The sequence below is a fragment of the Theropithecus gelada genome, chromosome 13 (genome assembly GCF_003255815.1).
Source record: "Theropithecus gelada isolate Dixy chromosome 13, Tgel_1.0, whole genome shotgun sequence".
Classification (NCBI taxonomy): Eukaryota; Metazoa; Chordata; class Mammalia; order Primates; family Cercopithecidae; genus Theropithecus; species Theropithecus gelada.
This window is the reverse complement of record NC_037681.1, coordinates 30,074,561-30,089,695: the sequence shown is the minus strand read 5'-3', so window position 1 is coordinate 30,089,695 and position 15,135 is coordinate 30,074,561. Positions and strand designations below refer to the sequence as shown.

General features: G+C 43.0%; 1 protein-coding gene across 3 annotated transcripts in view; it reads left to right on the top strand.

The window, feature by feature from the left end:
* Positions 1 to 269: 269 nt before the first annotated feature.
* The window catches only part of YWHAQ (tyrosine 3-monooxygenase/tryptophan 5-monooxygenase activation protein theta), a 48,775-nt gene continuing 33,909 nt past the window's right edge, over positions 270 to 15,135 (top strand). For 2 of the 3 annotated variants that reach the window (XM_025405725.1, XM_025405724.1), the window contains exons 1-2: positions 270 to 399; positions 806 to 1,181. In XM_025405725.1, the coding sequence (XP_025261510.1) occupies positions 888 to 1,181 (294 nt within the window). In that variant the 5' untranslated portion in view covers positions 270 to 399; positions 806 to 887. Of the gene's footprint in view, positions 528 to 805; positions 1,182 to 15,135 lie in introns of all 3 variants that reach the window. The other variant, XM_025405726.1, reaches the window with a different exon arrangement.

Sequence of the window (15,135 nt, the reverse complement as noted above, 5' to 3'; positions counted from 1 at the left end):
CTCGTGCCGCACCCAGAAGTGCCGGGGTGGCGGGGAGGCTGAGGGGAGTTGGTAACGGCATCGCCATGGCAACAGTGACGTCCTTTTACCCTGGATCTAATTGGAGGAAACCCCGTGGCCGAAGCCGCAGCCTGCCGGCCAACCGAACTTCCCCGCGCCGACCCACCCTCCTAGCCTCCGCGTTCCCTCCCGCTCCGCCCCCCTCGCCCCCTTCCGCGCGCTCGGTCCTCATTGGCCAGCGGCGCGTCGGGGGGCGGGACTCTCGGGCCAAGCTCGGCGCATCATTGGGCGGCGGACCTCCCCTCGGCTCCGGGGTAGGCTGAGACGGGAGGGTCCTCAGCTAAAGCCAAAAGCATATCAAAGTGGTGGGACTCGCGTCGCGGCCGCGGAGACGTGAAGGTGAGCACCTGGGTCGGCCCGCGGGCATCCTCCGGCCGCTCTGGGCTTGAGGGCCGGGCGGAGGTGCCGCCCTCGGGAGCAGCCGGCTGTCGATGCCGCTCCCCTCAGGGACGGCTCCGGGCGGGAAGGTGCGGGGCCAACGGTCGCTTCCATCTTGGGCCGGCCGGGCGGGGGTGGCGGGAGCGGTCGCGGCTCGGGCTCTGTGCGCGCCGGGCCTTCGCGCCGCCCCCGCCTCCTCCCGCCGCGGACCGCGGCCTCCCCGGGCGCCCGGCGGGGGCGGGGGCGGGGGAGAGGGAAATTCAAGCGGCCGCATGTGCTGGAGACAAAAGCGGGCGGCGGGCCGCATTGTCTGACGGCGCTCCCTCCCTGCTTTTTGTTCTCGCCTCGCCGCCCCGCCCCTCCGCAGCTCTCGAGGCTCCTCCCGCTCCGGGTCGGCGCTCTCCCTCGCTCTCCTAGCCCTCCGCCCCGGTCCCGGCCCCGCGCCCGCCATGGAGAAGACTGAGCTGATCCAGAAGGCCAAGCTGGCCGAGCAGGCCGAGCGCTACGACGACATGGCCACCTGCATGAAGGCGGTGACCGAGCAGGGCGCCGAGCTGTCCAACGAGGAGCGCAACCTGCTCTCCGTGGCCTACAAGAACGTGGTCGGGGGCCGCAGGTCCGCCTGGAGAGTCATCTCGAGCATCGAGCAGAAGACCGACACCTCCGACAAGAAGTTGCAGCTGATTAAGGACTATCGGGAGAAAGTGGAGTCCGAGCTGAGATCCATCTGCACCACGGTCCTGGTGAGTCCTCGGCGCGGGGAGCAGGGGAGGCCTTTTGTGCGATACTTTTCATTGGGAGTTTCGCGGGCACTGAAAGAAAGGTGAGCCGGGGCTTACCGGACTCTGCCGAGGTGGAGGGTTTCAGGTGAGCCCTGACTTGCCTTCTGTGTCTCTCCGGTTCTAGAGACTCAAGAGGCTGCTTTTCCAAGGATAAGTTCTTTTTTTTTTTTTTCTTTCCCCCAGATGCTGGGTAGCTGCCAAACGATGGAACTTGGAAACATCCAAGTAGGTCTCTGCGAGACTGAAAGGCGTTTTTAAGTTTCTTGTGCGGGGAGATCTGTGAGCTCTCTAATGGCTTCAGGCAGTTGAAAGAAGGCGCAGTCACCTTTTTGTTACAGACAATGTAGTAGGGATTTTTTCCCAAACCCAGTAATGGAAACTTGCTTCGAAAATCTGAACAGATACTTTATTTTTCAAGCAAGAGTATCTGTTGCGCTCCCCCCCACCCCCTATAAACAGGAGAGGAGGGGAGTTCAGTAAATGTGAAAAGGGCACAGCTCTATCTGAAGAACACAATGTCCTGGTAAATTTCAACATTTAATAACATTTCCTTGCTGTTGCACAGCTGTGCTTAAACACTAGTGTTGAAGGGAATTCGTTTCTAGTGTGGAGCGGACAAGGAAAGCTTTCCAGGTTTTGAACTGTCCAGTCTTAGCAAGGACGATTGTTGGGTGGAGTAGGTGGCTGCTGTGATTCACCCTTATTAGTGAGAGAGAACATTTTTAGCTTTGTCATTGCACGGATCTTTTGATCCGTAGGATAAGTTTTTCAAATTGAAATACCAGCATTATATCCAGGAGTGTTTTTAAATGTTTCAGTGCTGCAAAGAGTCATTTCTATGAATAAAATAGGAAATAATCCGATATGGTTTGCCTTTCTTTAAGTGTCGCTTTTACAAGAGGCCTACTTATTTTTGATGTGTTTGTGCACATCATATTTTAGGTGGGCTTTGATAGACAAGCATAGTAGACTGGCGATTTTTTCAAAAGGGAGTGGAAGAAATAATTTCTCCCTGGCCCCCTCCTCCACCCCCGAAGCCTTCTTTCTTCATGTCATCAGAATGGTGGGGCAGGGAATATATTCCCCACCCCTTGTTTAAAAAAAAAAAATCCACGAGACTTTTTTAACCTCTTTTTCTAATACGATGACAGGCGATCCGGACAAAATCATGGCTGATGGAAATAACTGGTAAAGGGGGAAAGAAAGTATTGTAGACAGAGTGTGTACTAAAGTGGAGAAAACTTGAGATTATTTACTTTATGAAGTCAAAACTTTGTTGTATTTATCCGTGTGCTCTTAGCTTCCAGTCCCTGCTTGGCATTGAAGAAACACTTGTAAAAGCTTTTTGGACTGAATTGCTTGTATTAAAAAATTTTGCCAACTTGAAAGTAATGGTAGACTTCAACTTGAGTAACATATGGTAATGGCTATTAACAGCATTATCTGTTACCAAGGGAAGACTCACAAGAATTACATATGTTAAGGTTTTCTATATATGTATTTTGGGTGCTCTCACAGCATATTTCAGTCTCTTTCTGTTCAGTTTTTTACTTTTCAGTTAGTTATCTTGAAGCAATTCAGAATCACCACATGATTTTTCTTTTTCTCGAGCAAGGTGACTCTGAGCCGAAGGAATATTCGTTTTATTTTGTGGCTCTTATAAATTCTGATTTTTACGATAACATTAGTGGGGGAAGAGTTTTGCTTAGTTGATATGTAGCTTGAGAGACAGACCAGGTGACGTTAGAATAGAACTTTCATACAGACCATTTCAATGGGGACAACCCCTGAATTTAGGACAGTCTCTTTTATATACTGAGAAGAAATAGAATAGTTTAGCTTGATGAATCTGAGACACCAAGGCGTAAATGAAATATTCATAAAATGGCATAAGAAGCTAACTGGGGCTTGGTGGCCAACCTATAAAAAAATATCTTGGGAAAGCACTTTTTCAAGTTGGCAACTATATTGAGAGCTTTCTGTGTGCCAGGCATTGTGCTCTAAGCAATATGGGGAAGTACAAAACAGAATTGTGGATTTTGCCCTCTGATGATTCATAATTTAGAGAGCATGTGAGAGATACACAAACATAAATAACACAATATTCCCATCAGACAGTTAATGAACACAGTGCTATGTAGTCTGAAGGAAATAGAAACCTTTGAAAAGGCTTCACAAAGATAGGTTTTTGGGGGCTGAACATTGAGAGAAGAGGCTGGCAGAGGTGTCAGGATTAAAGGCTGAAGGAATACCTGAATATCCGGGATAGGGCTTTTTCAGGAAACAATGCGTCGGCATGGCTGGAGCAGAGTTCATGTGTAGAGTTGTTGCAGGAGACAAGCCTGGAAAGGAAGGCAGGAATGATCATTTATAGAAGGTTGGAGTAAGGGGGTTTCTTCATTTGGTTGATGGGAAACTGGAGTTTTTTTATGCCTGGGCATAACAAGATCCCATCTCTACAATAAATAAGTAAAACTTGGGGTCTTGAACTTCTGGCCTCAAGCAGTCCTCATGACTTAGCCTCCCAAAGTCCTGGGATTACAGATGTCAGCCACCACTGTACACATAGCAGCATCTAGAATTCGTGGTTTGAGTGCTAACTAACCAGTCTGTGATCTGAACTGATGGACAAGGAAGTGATAGACAAGTGAACAAGAGTCTGATAATTGATGAGTTAGTAATTTAATAAGGAGTCTAGGAAAGTAGAGTAAAACCTAAAATTTCTGAACCTGCATGCTAATACAGGGTTTTCTTTTTTTCCTTTGGTGAACAGGAAGAAAAATTTGGTGTGGAGGAGGTGAGACTTGACTTGGTGGTTATAGAAGACTAGTAGAAGTAACGTGAAGGATAGCCAAATTTTGATAGAAAAGAGCAGATATTCTCAGCCTCTTCTTTCCCTTTCATACAGTAGATTGAGGCAGAATTACTTGAACCATGTATTCAAAATAACTCTGTGAACAACTCTCAACCCTTTTGATAATCATTGTATTGAAAGAGGTTACTGAACCGTGGAAGCAGAAAAAAATGTTAAAATCCAAGAGTAAGGAACTATAAGTGGACCAAACTCTCTAAGATGAGAGGAGTTAGAGAAGATTTCATCCAGTTAGAGCTGTCTCTCAGTGTCATTGTAAAACCGAAGACTTTGGGCTAAACTTTCTAAGTCTCTTCCAGTTCTCATAGTTTGGGGCTGTAGGGTAAGTAGGTCCTAGCCATTCTGCTTGCTCTGACATCCTTCTACCTCTTAAATGAGGAGTTTTTAAAGTCCAGGTTGAAGAATGTGAAGAATACATAACAGGTTGAAAACTGGTGACTTCAGCGAAATGGCTTCAGAAAGAAGTGAGGCAGAAGTCATTGGTGATCTTACTGAGTGTTGGGAGGAGCAAAATCTAGGCAAAAAAAAACTGGGCTTTGGCTGTGGTGGCTCATGCCTGTAATCCCAGCACACTGGGAGGCCAGGGCCGGTGGATCACCTGAGGTCAGGAGTTAGAGACCAGCCTGGCCAACATGGTGAAACCCCATCTCTATTAAAAATACAAAAAAATTAGCCAGGTGTGGTGGCACATGCCTGTAGTCCCAGCTACATGGGAGGCTGAGGCAGGAGAATCGCCTGAATCTGGGAGGTGAAGGTTGCACTCCAGCCTGGGCCACAGAGCGAGTCTCTTGTCTGAAAACAAAACCAAAACCCTGGGCTTAAATATTACAGGTAAGATGTTTAGGAGTCATTAAGAAGAACTTGGGTATGAGAGAAGGGCAAATGGAAAAAGTTAGAGGGGTTCACAAAGCCCCTCTGGGACTTGGGAACAAAATCTGTCATTTACAAAGTCAGTGACCTGGAATAAGAACCAGGCAGTTTGAATGTATACAAGATAATTTCTATCTTAAACATCATATTATCCTCTCCTGTACATCAGTTCTAGTAGAATTTCAGTAAATTGCTTCAGCATAATGCATAAACAAGTTCAGAAACTAAAGTGCATATTATGATTTTTAAAAATAAGAGTCAGTTAAAATAATATGTAGAGAATCTCTGAAAGTTGTCTTAGTGTAAAAGCTTTGTAACCTTAATTGAGTAATATGCTTGAATTTAGTTGTGTTTAAATTTAATCTCAATAAAAAATGTCTTATGCTGGTCATTATTTTTGAGTAAGACTGATATGTTTTTCTTCGTAGTTAATGAATCTGAATGTGATTTTATTGACACAATGGAAAAAGTATGGACTCTGAATCAATTTTTGAATCATTGCTCCATTACCTTTTAGTTGCATGGACACTGGCAAATTTCTTAATCTGTCAGACTCTCTTTCTTCTGTAAATTGATGATGATGGTGCCTGTTTTTAGAGACTTGTAGTTAGAATAATGGCTCATAATTGACATTTACCAGGCATTCACTGCACACTAAACACTATTTTAAGCGTTTTATACTCACTTTGCTCCGCTAAGGTAGGTTGATAGTATTTCTGTTTCACAGTTGAGGAGAATGAGGCATAAAGAAGTTAGTAATGTGGTCAAGATTATAAAGCTAGTAAGTGATAAGAGCAAGGATTTGAACCCAAGTGGCGTAACTGCTTACGACATGGACCACAGTAGGCCCTAAGTGCATGGTAGCTCACTTAAGACCATGGTGTGAATTTCTGTTTTGAGGAATTTGTGCATTTTAATAAATACAAGACATTAATGCTTCTAATGAGGAAGGAAGGTAGATCTGTGATGGGCAAAACTCCCAGTCTGTAATATTGAAGACTTTCTTATACACACAATACTGTAATAAGATTTAAAAACTCATTGACGTTGAGGGTTTTGCCTTTAGATTGTAGGCTGCTTAAAGGCAACAGTTTTGGGGAGGGGGGGAGTTGGGTGTTTTTTTTTTTTTTTTGAGATGGAGTCTTGCTCTGCCACCCCGGCTGGGGTGCAGTGGCACCATGTCAGCTCACTGCAACCTCTGTCTCCTGGGTTCGAGCAGTTCTCCTCCCTCAGCCTCCTGAGTAGCTGGGATTACAGGCATGACCACCATGCCTGACTAATTTTTTGTATTTTTAGTAGAGACGTGCCTGGCCAGGGTTTTTTGTTGTTGTTGTTGTTTTTTAAAGAATGAAATGGGCTGGGCACGGTGGCTCATGCCTGTAATCCTGGCACTTTGGGAGCCTGAGGCAGGTGGGTGACCTGAGGTCAGGAGTTGGAGACCAGCCTGGGCAACATGGTGAAACCCTGTCTCTACTAAAAATACAAAAAGTTAGCCTGGCGTAGTGGTGGGCACCTGTAATCCCAGTTACTTGGGAGGCTGAGACGAGTTGCTAGAATTGGGGAGACAGAGGTTGCAGTGAGCCGAGATTGCACCATTGCACTCCAGACTAGGCGACAGAGCAAAACTCTTGTCTTAAAAAAAAAAAAAAAAGGCCGGGCGCGGTGGCTCAAGCCTGTAATCCCAGCACTTTGGGAGGCCGAGACGGGCGGATCACGAGGTCAGGAGATCGAGACCATCCTGGCTGACACGGTGAAACCCCGTCTCTACTAAAAAATACAAAAACTTAGCCGGGCGAGGTGGCGGGTGCCTGTAGTCCCAGCTACTTGGGAGGCTGAGGCAGGAGAATGGCGTAAACCCAGGAGGTGGAGCTTGCAGTGAGCTGAGATCCGGCCACTGCACTCCAGCCTGGGCGACAGAGCGAGACTCCGTCTCAAAAAAAAAAAAAAAAAGTGGAATAGAATATTGTAAGTTTAAGGTTAGATCCGTGTTACCCAACCAGGTGATTTTTACCCACTCCTCACTGCCCCCAGTGGAATTTTGGCAACATCTGGAGACATTTTGGGTTAAGACTTGAGGAAGGAAGGTGCTGCTCATGGCTAGCGGGTAGAGGCCTGAATGCTACTAAACATCATGCGGTGCACAGGACACTCCCCAACAAAGAACCCAGCCCCCCAGTGCCAATAATGCCAAGGTTGAGAACACCTTGGATTAGACCATAAATAAAATGAGCTGTACTAAGTTGGATTGTGTCATGCTGTCCTTTGATTTCTTCCTAACGTGTTGATATCTTACCTGAACCTCTTGTCTAGCTAGACTTGTTATTTTTCCCCTTGTCATTATTTTGTGTATGCTGTTAAACTCTACAGTTCACCTTACTGAAACTTATTCAGTGGGTCCTATTTTTTGTTTGATTTGGTTTGATTTGTTTTTATTTTTGAGACAGAGTCTGGCTCTGTGGCCTGAGCTGTGCCACTGGGCTTACTGCAACTCTGTGGCCTGAGCTGCGCCATCTGGGCTCACTGCAACTTCCACCTCCCGGGCTCAAGCCATCCTCCTACCTCAGCATCTGGAGTAGCTGGGACTACAGGCACTTGCCTGGCTAATTTGTATTTTTTATAGAGATGAGGTTTTGCCATGTTATCCAGGCTGGTCTTGAACTCCTCATGAGCTCAAGCAATCCACCCAGGCATGAACCACTGTGTCTGGCCGGGTCCTATATTTTCAAAGTGCCACCTCTTCATAGTTGTCTCCAAAGCCTTGAGATTTGCTCTTTTAAAAACTTGGCACAGACTGCAATTATATTGAAATCTATAAATGCAGTGAAAATTGATGAAGGGCAAATGTACTCCCCTCCATCATAGTAGCTTGGCATATGTGGTTCAGACTTTCTTTTTTCTTGTCTGTCTTTCTTTCTTTTTTTTTTTTTTTTGTGATGGAATTTCGCTCTTGTTGCCTAGGCTAGAGTGCAGTGGCGCAATCTCGGCTCACCTCAACCTCTGCCTCCGGGTTCAGGCAATTCTCCTGCGTCAGCCTCAAAAGTAGTTGGGATTACAGGCATGCACCACTACACCCAGCTAATTTTGTATTTTTAGTAGAGACGAGGTTTCTCCCTCCTGGTCAGGTTGGTCTCAAACTCCCGACCTCAGGTGATCCTCCCGCCTCTGCTTCCCAGAGTGCTGGGATTACAGGCGTGAGCCACTGCACCAGGCCGTGGTTCAGACTTTTAACCCAGTGGTGAACATTTAGGTTGTAAACAGTTTTTCTCTAAACAACACTGGGAAGAAGATCGTTGTTGCATGCTTTATGCTAGGATTTACTTAGGTTCTTGGAAGTGGAATTTCCAAATCAAAAGATTTGCGTTTTTTTCCAGATAGCCCTCTGAAAAGGTATGCGTGTATGCTGTCATCAGCAGTGATTGAGAAGGCCATTCATTTCCTCTAACCCTTTCCAGCACGAGCAAGTTTAAGTCTCATGTAGTTTCATTTAGAACATGGCATGGCATGGGATTAGTTGAGTCAAGGTGTTGGTTTGGCAGTTGGGAAATCTGGTTGGCTCTTGGCTGTGTTAGTGTTCTCTATTTTTATCGTTAAGACCAATTTTTGTATTTAGCACTAATTGTTTCCAAATGGCAACAGAAAATGTATCTGAGTTTATACCATTGACTTTCTGGGTATCAAGGGGCTGGTAGAGAGGCATCATTTAAAAGATGTGAAGAGAAGACAAGTTTATCAATTGCTACTTTAATTAAACTCTTAATCCATAGGTAAGTCAGTGATAAATATTTTATGATAAATTACTAGATTTTAAAGCATTGTTTGCATATTGAATATTTAAAGACAAAATGATGGTAATACCTAGGACTTCAAAGTAATTGGGGGGATACAGATGAAACAGGAGTGTCTATGAAGTAATATAGTTGCAGCTGGCTTCAATTGGAATTCATTGTACTATTCTCTTTTCTCCTGTGTACCTTTAAAATTTCCCATTACAAGTTTTTCCTCCCCTAGAAATTCCACTCTTAGGTGTTTACGCAAGAGGGAATGATACATGGGGCCAAGACGCATAGGTACAAGAATGTTAATAACAGCTTTATTCTAAGAGCAGAAAACTAGAAATAATCCACTAGTAGGAAAATTGATAAACACTGATGTATATACAAGTGGAATACTACTCAGCATTAAAAAGGAACAGACCGCTGGGCGTGGTGGCTCAAGTCTGTAATCCCAGCACTTTGGGAGGCCATGACGGGCGGATCACAAGGTCAGGAGATCGAGACCATCTTGGCTAACCTGGTGAAACCCCGTCTCTACTAAAAAATACAAAAAACTAGCTGGGCGAGGTTGCGGGCGCCTGTAGTCCCAGCTACTGAGGCAGGAGAATGGCGTAAACCCGGGAGGTGGAGCTTGCAGTGAGCTGAGATCCGGTCACTGCACTCCAGCCTGGGCGACAGATTGAGACTCCGTCTCTCAAAAAAAAAGGAACGGACCACTGATACTACAGCGTGAATGAATTTCAAAAACATGCTAGGTGAAAGAAACTCTGCATGAAAAAGTACATAGTGTGTGTGATTCCATTTATATGAAATTTTAGAACAAACACAGCTTGTTTGTGGTAGGGAAAAAAAAGATCAGGAATAACGGCCTCTGTGGGAGAATAGGCAGAGATTGATTGGGAAGGGGCAGGCTTCTAGGATAATTTTTTTATTTTTAAGTTCTGGGATACATGTGCAGAACGTGCAGGTTTCTTTCATAGGTATACATGTGCCGTGGTGGTTTGCTGCACCAGTCAGCTCGTCATCTACATTAGGTATTTCTCCAATGCTATTCCTCCCCTAGCCCCCAACCCCCCGACAGGCCCCGGTGTGTGATGTTCCCCTCCTTGTGTTCATGTGTTCTCATTGTTCAGCTCTCACTTATGAGTGAGAACATGCGGTGTTTGGTTTTCTGATCCTGTGATAGTTTGCTGAGAATGATGGTTTCCAGCTTCATCTATGTCCTTGCAAAGGACATGAACTCATCCTTTTTTTATGGTTGCATAGTATTCCATGGTGTATATGTGCCACATTTTCTTGATTCAGTTTATCATTGATGGGCATTTGGGTTGGTTCCCAGTATTTGCTATTATGAATAGTGCTACAGTAAACATACGTGTGCATGTGTCTTTATAGTAGAATGGATAATTGTATTCTTTAGTTGATATGGGTTTGAGTTTTATACATTCATCAAAACTCAGCAAATGTGCACCCAAGATTTGTGCATTTTGTATGTAAATTTTACTTTGAAAGAAAAAACTAGTGATATGTATGTACTGATGTCTTCAGTTTATAACTGCTAGAAATGGATGGATATCTGATAAAGCAAATATGGCAAAAGGTTAATGGTAGGATCCAGGTGGTGGGTATATGGGTGTTCACTGTAATTGTTGGTTGCCATGTATTGCGGGTTATGATATTTCACATTACTGGTTGAGAGTCTTTAATACATATAGCAAGAAGATAGTGTAGCCTGTGTCTTGTCCTGAAGATATGAGAATGTATAGAAAGGTATTGATCCCCACTTAGGAGACATGACTGGCACCATCACTTTTTGGTTTGGGTGATTGAGTGCTAAGTAGATTGATAGAGTTACCAGATGCTGTGTAAGACCTCTCAATTGGCCATACTGTAGGACAGTGGTTCACAAACTTGATCTCAGAACCCCTTTTTAGAAAATAAAATAACTTTAACAAAAAATTGAATGAGAATAGCAGCATTGCTTTTCATTCAACCTATTGTAGCATCACACCTCTTGTAGCTTCTGGAAAACTCTAGTTGTGAGAAAATGACAGTGGGAAAAAAGCAAATATCATCTTAGAATTATGAAAGTGATTTTACTTTGTCTCCTCTCCACCCCCCAAAGGGTATAGGGGAGACCTCTAGGGGTTCCCAGACTATACTTTGCTCTATGGGAATTTAATTACTGAAGTTAATAGAACTGCTGTTCCACAAGAATTTTATTACTGTGGTTGGGTGATTGAGCAGTTTATTTTCTGAGGAGTCATCATACGTAGTGATAATGAAATTTGTAAAAACTTTCCCCACCCTTCCCATTTCTCTGCCCCTTCACCCCATCTTATCCCTAGGAATATAGGTTTGAAGACCAGGAAAATCACAGATGTGATAATGAAGAAAGGAGAATAGTTGATATTAGACCTTGGGTAATAAAAGTCCCTGTTAATTCTTGAAAACCAGCTAAAGAACTAGTATGTTGGAATGTCTTTCTGCTTCCTTGTGTTGAGAAGGATAATATGAAGTTAATCTCTTCACTTGCCCCTCCCAATACCTGACCAAAAAGCAGAGTTGACATTCATGAAAAATATGGATAATGGTCTTTCAGAGCTGGTTGCTTTTAGGTTTTAAAAATACACAGCTTTTGGAGGTAGTAAGTCAGGTTAGCTTTTAACCAGCTTTAGTCAAAGTATTTATCAGTGAAACTTGTCTTCATACCAACCTTTGATTGTCAGTTTACATGTTTTTCTTTTTTTTTTTTTTTTTTTTTTTTTTTTTGGAGACGGAGTCTCGCTCTGTCGCCCAGGCTGGAGTGCAGTGGCGCCATCTCGGCTCACCGCAAGCTCCGCCTCCTGGGTTCACGCCATTCTCCTGCCTCAGCCTCCCGAGTAGCTGGGACTACAGGCGCCCGCCACCTCGCCCGGCTAGTTTTTCTGTATTTTTTTAGTAGAGACGGGGTTTCACCGTGTTAGCCAGGATGGTCTCGATCTCCTGACCTCGTGATCTGGCCATCTCAGCCTCCCAAAGTGCTGGGATTACAGGCTTGAGCCACATGTTTTTCTATCCAGATAAGTAGTATTTCATGATCTCTTTGTCATCTGGATTTTTTGCTACAGTATCCAGTTGGGTTTGGCACAGTGTGGTACTAAATACATATTCTGTAAGATACTGCTTATTTGAACATTCTCTTTCCTGTACGTTTGCTACAGGCTTTACTTAGAGAAATGGAAGAATAATGGTGCAAGTGGTGAGATCATGATGATAAGAACTTACTTAAATTTAAATGCTTTCTTAAAGCATGGTCATAGATTGTGAATGTCATGTTGTGGTGATTAGAGAAAATAAATGGAGAAGTGTGTGAAAATGCTTTAAAGCCATAAGCTATACGGATCATCAGATTAGACATTTTATTCCTGATAAACTCCTACTGATGTTGTTCTTCAATAATTAGTACTCCATTTTCCCTTTTGTTTTGTACATTCCACCAAACATTACTTGAATGCGGCTCACAGAATGTTTGCTCTTTAAAAAACTGCAGTTGAACATCTGCAGTTAAACATATTTATACTAGGTGTTCTGATCTTTCAGCCTGGTACTATTTCCAGTAATTTGGGAATATGCTTTTTAGATCTTCACTGCTAGTGTTTGCCCTCTTGGGATTCTGATGGATTAGTGAAGAGGTTGGAAAGGTTACATTACAGGTTTAAAATACTCTTGATTATTTGGGGCCTGATTGCAGAGATCACCCTTTGGAAGGATAGAATATCCCGTTAAATACAGCTATGCTCTGTTTAAGTTACTTTTTGCATAATTAAATTTTTAATATATTTTAAATTTTTTACATATAACTCTTTTTTTTTTTTTTTTTCCTTTTTTGAAACAGGGTCTCCCTCTGTCTCCCAGGCTGGAATGTAGTGGCACAATCTCAGTTCACTGCAACCTCTGCCTCCTGGGCTCAAGCACACATATAACATTTAAACATTTAATATCTTTTTTGGTATTACCATATTTCTCATTAGGGTTTTTCAGGTCTTGTTTGTTGCTGTTTTAAATCGTGTAGTGTACACTGATGCAGTTTGAATAACTCAGCAGGTAGGATTTAAGGTTGTATACCTCTGTTTTGTTGTTTACAGTCAGCTGTACATCTCTGGAAGGTGATCCTTTTTATGCAGATAACACAAAGCACTTAGTGATTTATTTTTTGTCCAGGACAGGTTACTGAGCATTTCTGCTTGTAACCAAAATGGCCTGATAGATGTTCATAAACTTATTTTATCTGTTGATAAAACTATAGTTTTCTTTTAAGTTTATATCAGGACACCAAAGCAACATATTTAGCCCCCAAGTCTGTTGAGTCTTTAAAGGACCTACTAACACATCCTTTCAGAAGGATGTATTCCTCTTTTTTCCTGTGGTAGTAGAATTTATAATTAGAGTTTATGGAGAAAAAGGACTAAGGGGAGGGGGTGGAGGTCACAAATTTATGAAAGCCCTGAACTATTTCTCATTTAATACCTATTCTCCATCATTTTGTCTAGGGTGTTATTTTTGTTTGTCGTTTTGAACATCTAAAATAAACAGGCTGGGCAGGGTGGCTCGTACCTATAACCCCAGCAATTTGGGAGGCCAACACGGGAGGATTGCTTGAGTCCAGGAGTTCAAGATCAGCCCGGGCAACAAAGTGTGAGATGCTGTCTCTACCAAAAAAAAACAAAACAAAACAAAATCAAAACATTGGCTGGGGATGTGGTGTGTGCCTGTGAGCTAACTGGCGGTTGAGGAAAGAGGATCAGTTAAGCCCAGGAGGTTTAGGCTGCCGTGATCCATCTTCCTGCCACTTCACTCAAGCCTGGGTGACAAAGCAAGTCTCTGTCTCAAAAAACAAAGTGAAACAAAGACAACTCTAAAAAGTATAGGCACATATATTTGAAAGTCATAGTGATGATTGCTACATAAATAATTTCCCTCTTTAGAATTCATTTCTCTAAGGAAACTTAATGATCTCCTTTCCTTAAAGTTTCAAAGAAATGTTTACAAAATAATTTGGCTTAGTTGCAGATACTATCCTTATTAGAGAAGCTTTCTATCTTTTTTGTTGTCCCATTTAAAAACTTGGAGTGTCAGTTTACATATATTTTTAAATTAAATATAATTCAAATACATTACATTTTACCTTTTTAAATATGATTCTGTGGTTTTTAGTTTATTCACAAAATTGTGCAGTCATCATTATTAATTCCAGAACATTTTCATTACCACAAAAAGAAATTCTATATCCATTAATAGTCATTCACCATCTCCCCTTACCTCAGCTCCTGACAACCACTAATCTGCTTTCTATCCCTATAGATTTGCCTCTTCTGGATGTTTCATATAAACAGAATCATATAATATGTAGTGTTTCGTGTCTGGCTTCTTTCACTTAGCCTAATGCCCTCAAGGTTTATTTGTGTTGAAGCTTGCATCAGAACTTCTTTTTTTCTTTTGGCAGGGGCTCTCACTCTGTCACCCAGGCTGGAGTACAATGGCATGATCATGACTCACTGCATCCTCAAACTGCTGGGCTCAAGGGATCCTCCTACTTCAGTCTCCCAAATAGCTGGGATTACAGGGGTACACCACCACCCTCAGCTAATTTTTTTGAGACGGGGTCTTACTTTGTTACCCACGCTGGTCTCAAACTCCTGGGCTCAGGTGATCCTCCTGCGTGGCCTCCCAGGGCGCTGGAATTACAAATGTGAGCCACCACACCTGACCTTTTTTAAATAAAACTCTTGTTGTGTGGTAAGAGACACGTAACATAAAAGTTAGCATTTTAACCCTTCTTAAGCTACAACAGTTCAGTGGTATCAAGTACATTCATTTTGTTGTGCAATGCAACTGGCAGCCATCACCACCATCCATCTCTGCAACTCTTCATCTTGCAAAACTGAAACTCTATACCCGTTCAACAAAAGCTCCCCATTCCCCTCGGCAACCACCATTCTACTTTTTATGAATTTGACTACTCTAGGTACCTCATGTAAGTGGAATTATAGAATAGTTGTCTTTTTGTGTCTGACTTCATTTTGCATAATGTTTATGTTGAAAAATGTATCAGAATTTTGTGCTTTTTTTGTGGCTGAATAATATTACACTGTATAGAAATACTTTTTAAATCTATTTGTCCATCGATGGACATATTTGGGTTGCTTCCATCTTTAGGCTGTTAAGAATAATGCTGCTGTGATAATTTGCATGGGCATGTTTTCATTTCTCTTGTGTATGTACCTGTTTAATGTTTTGGGAACTGCCAGATTGTTTTCCAAAGTGGCTATTTTACATTCCCACCACAGTGTACGAGAGTTCCAATTTCTCTACATCCTCACCAATCCTGGTGGATATGAAATGGTGTCATGTACTTATT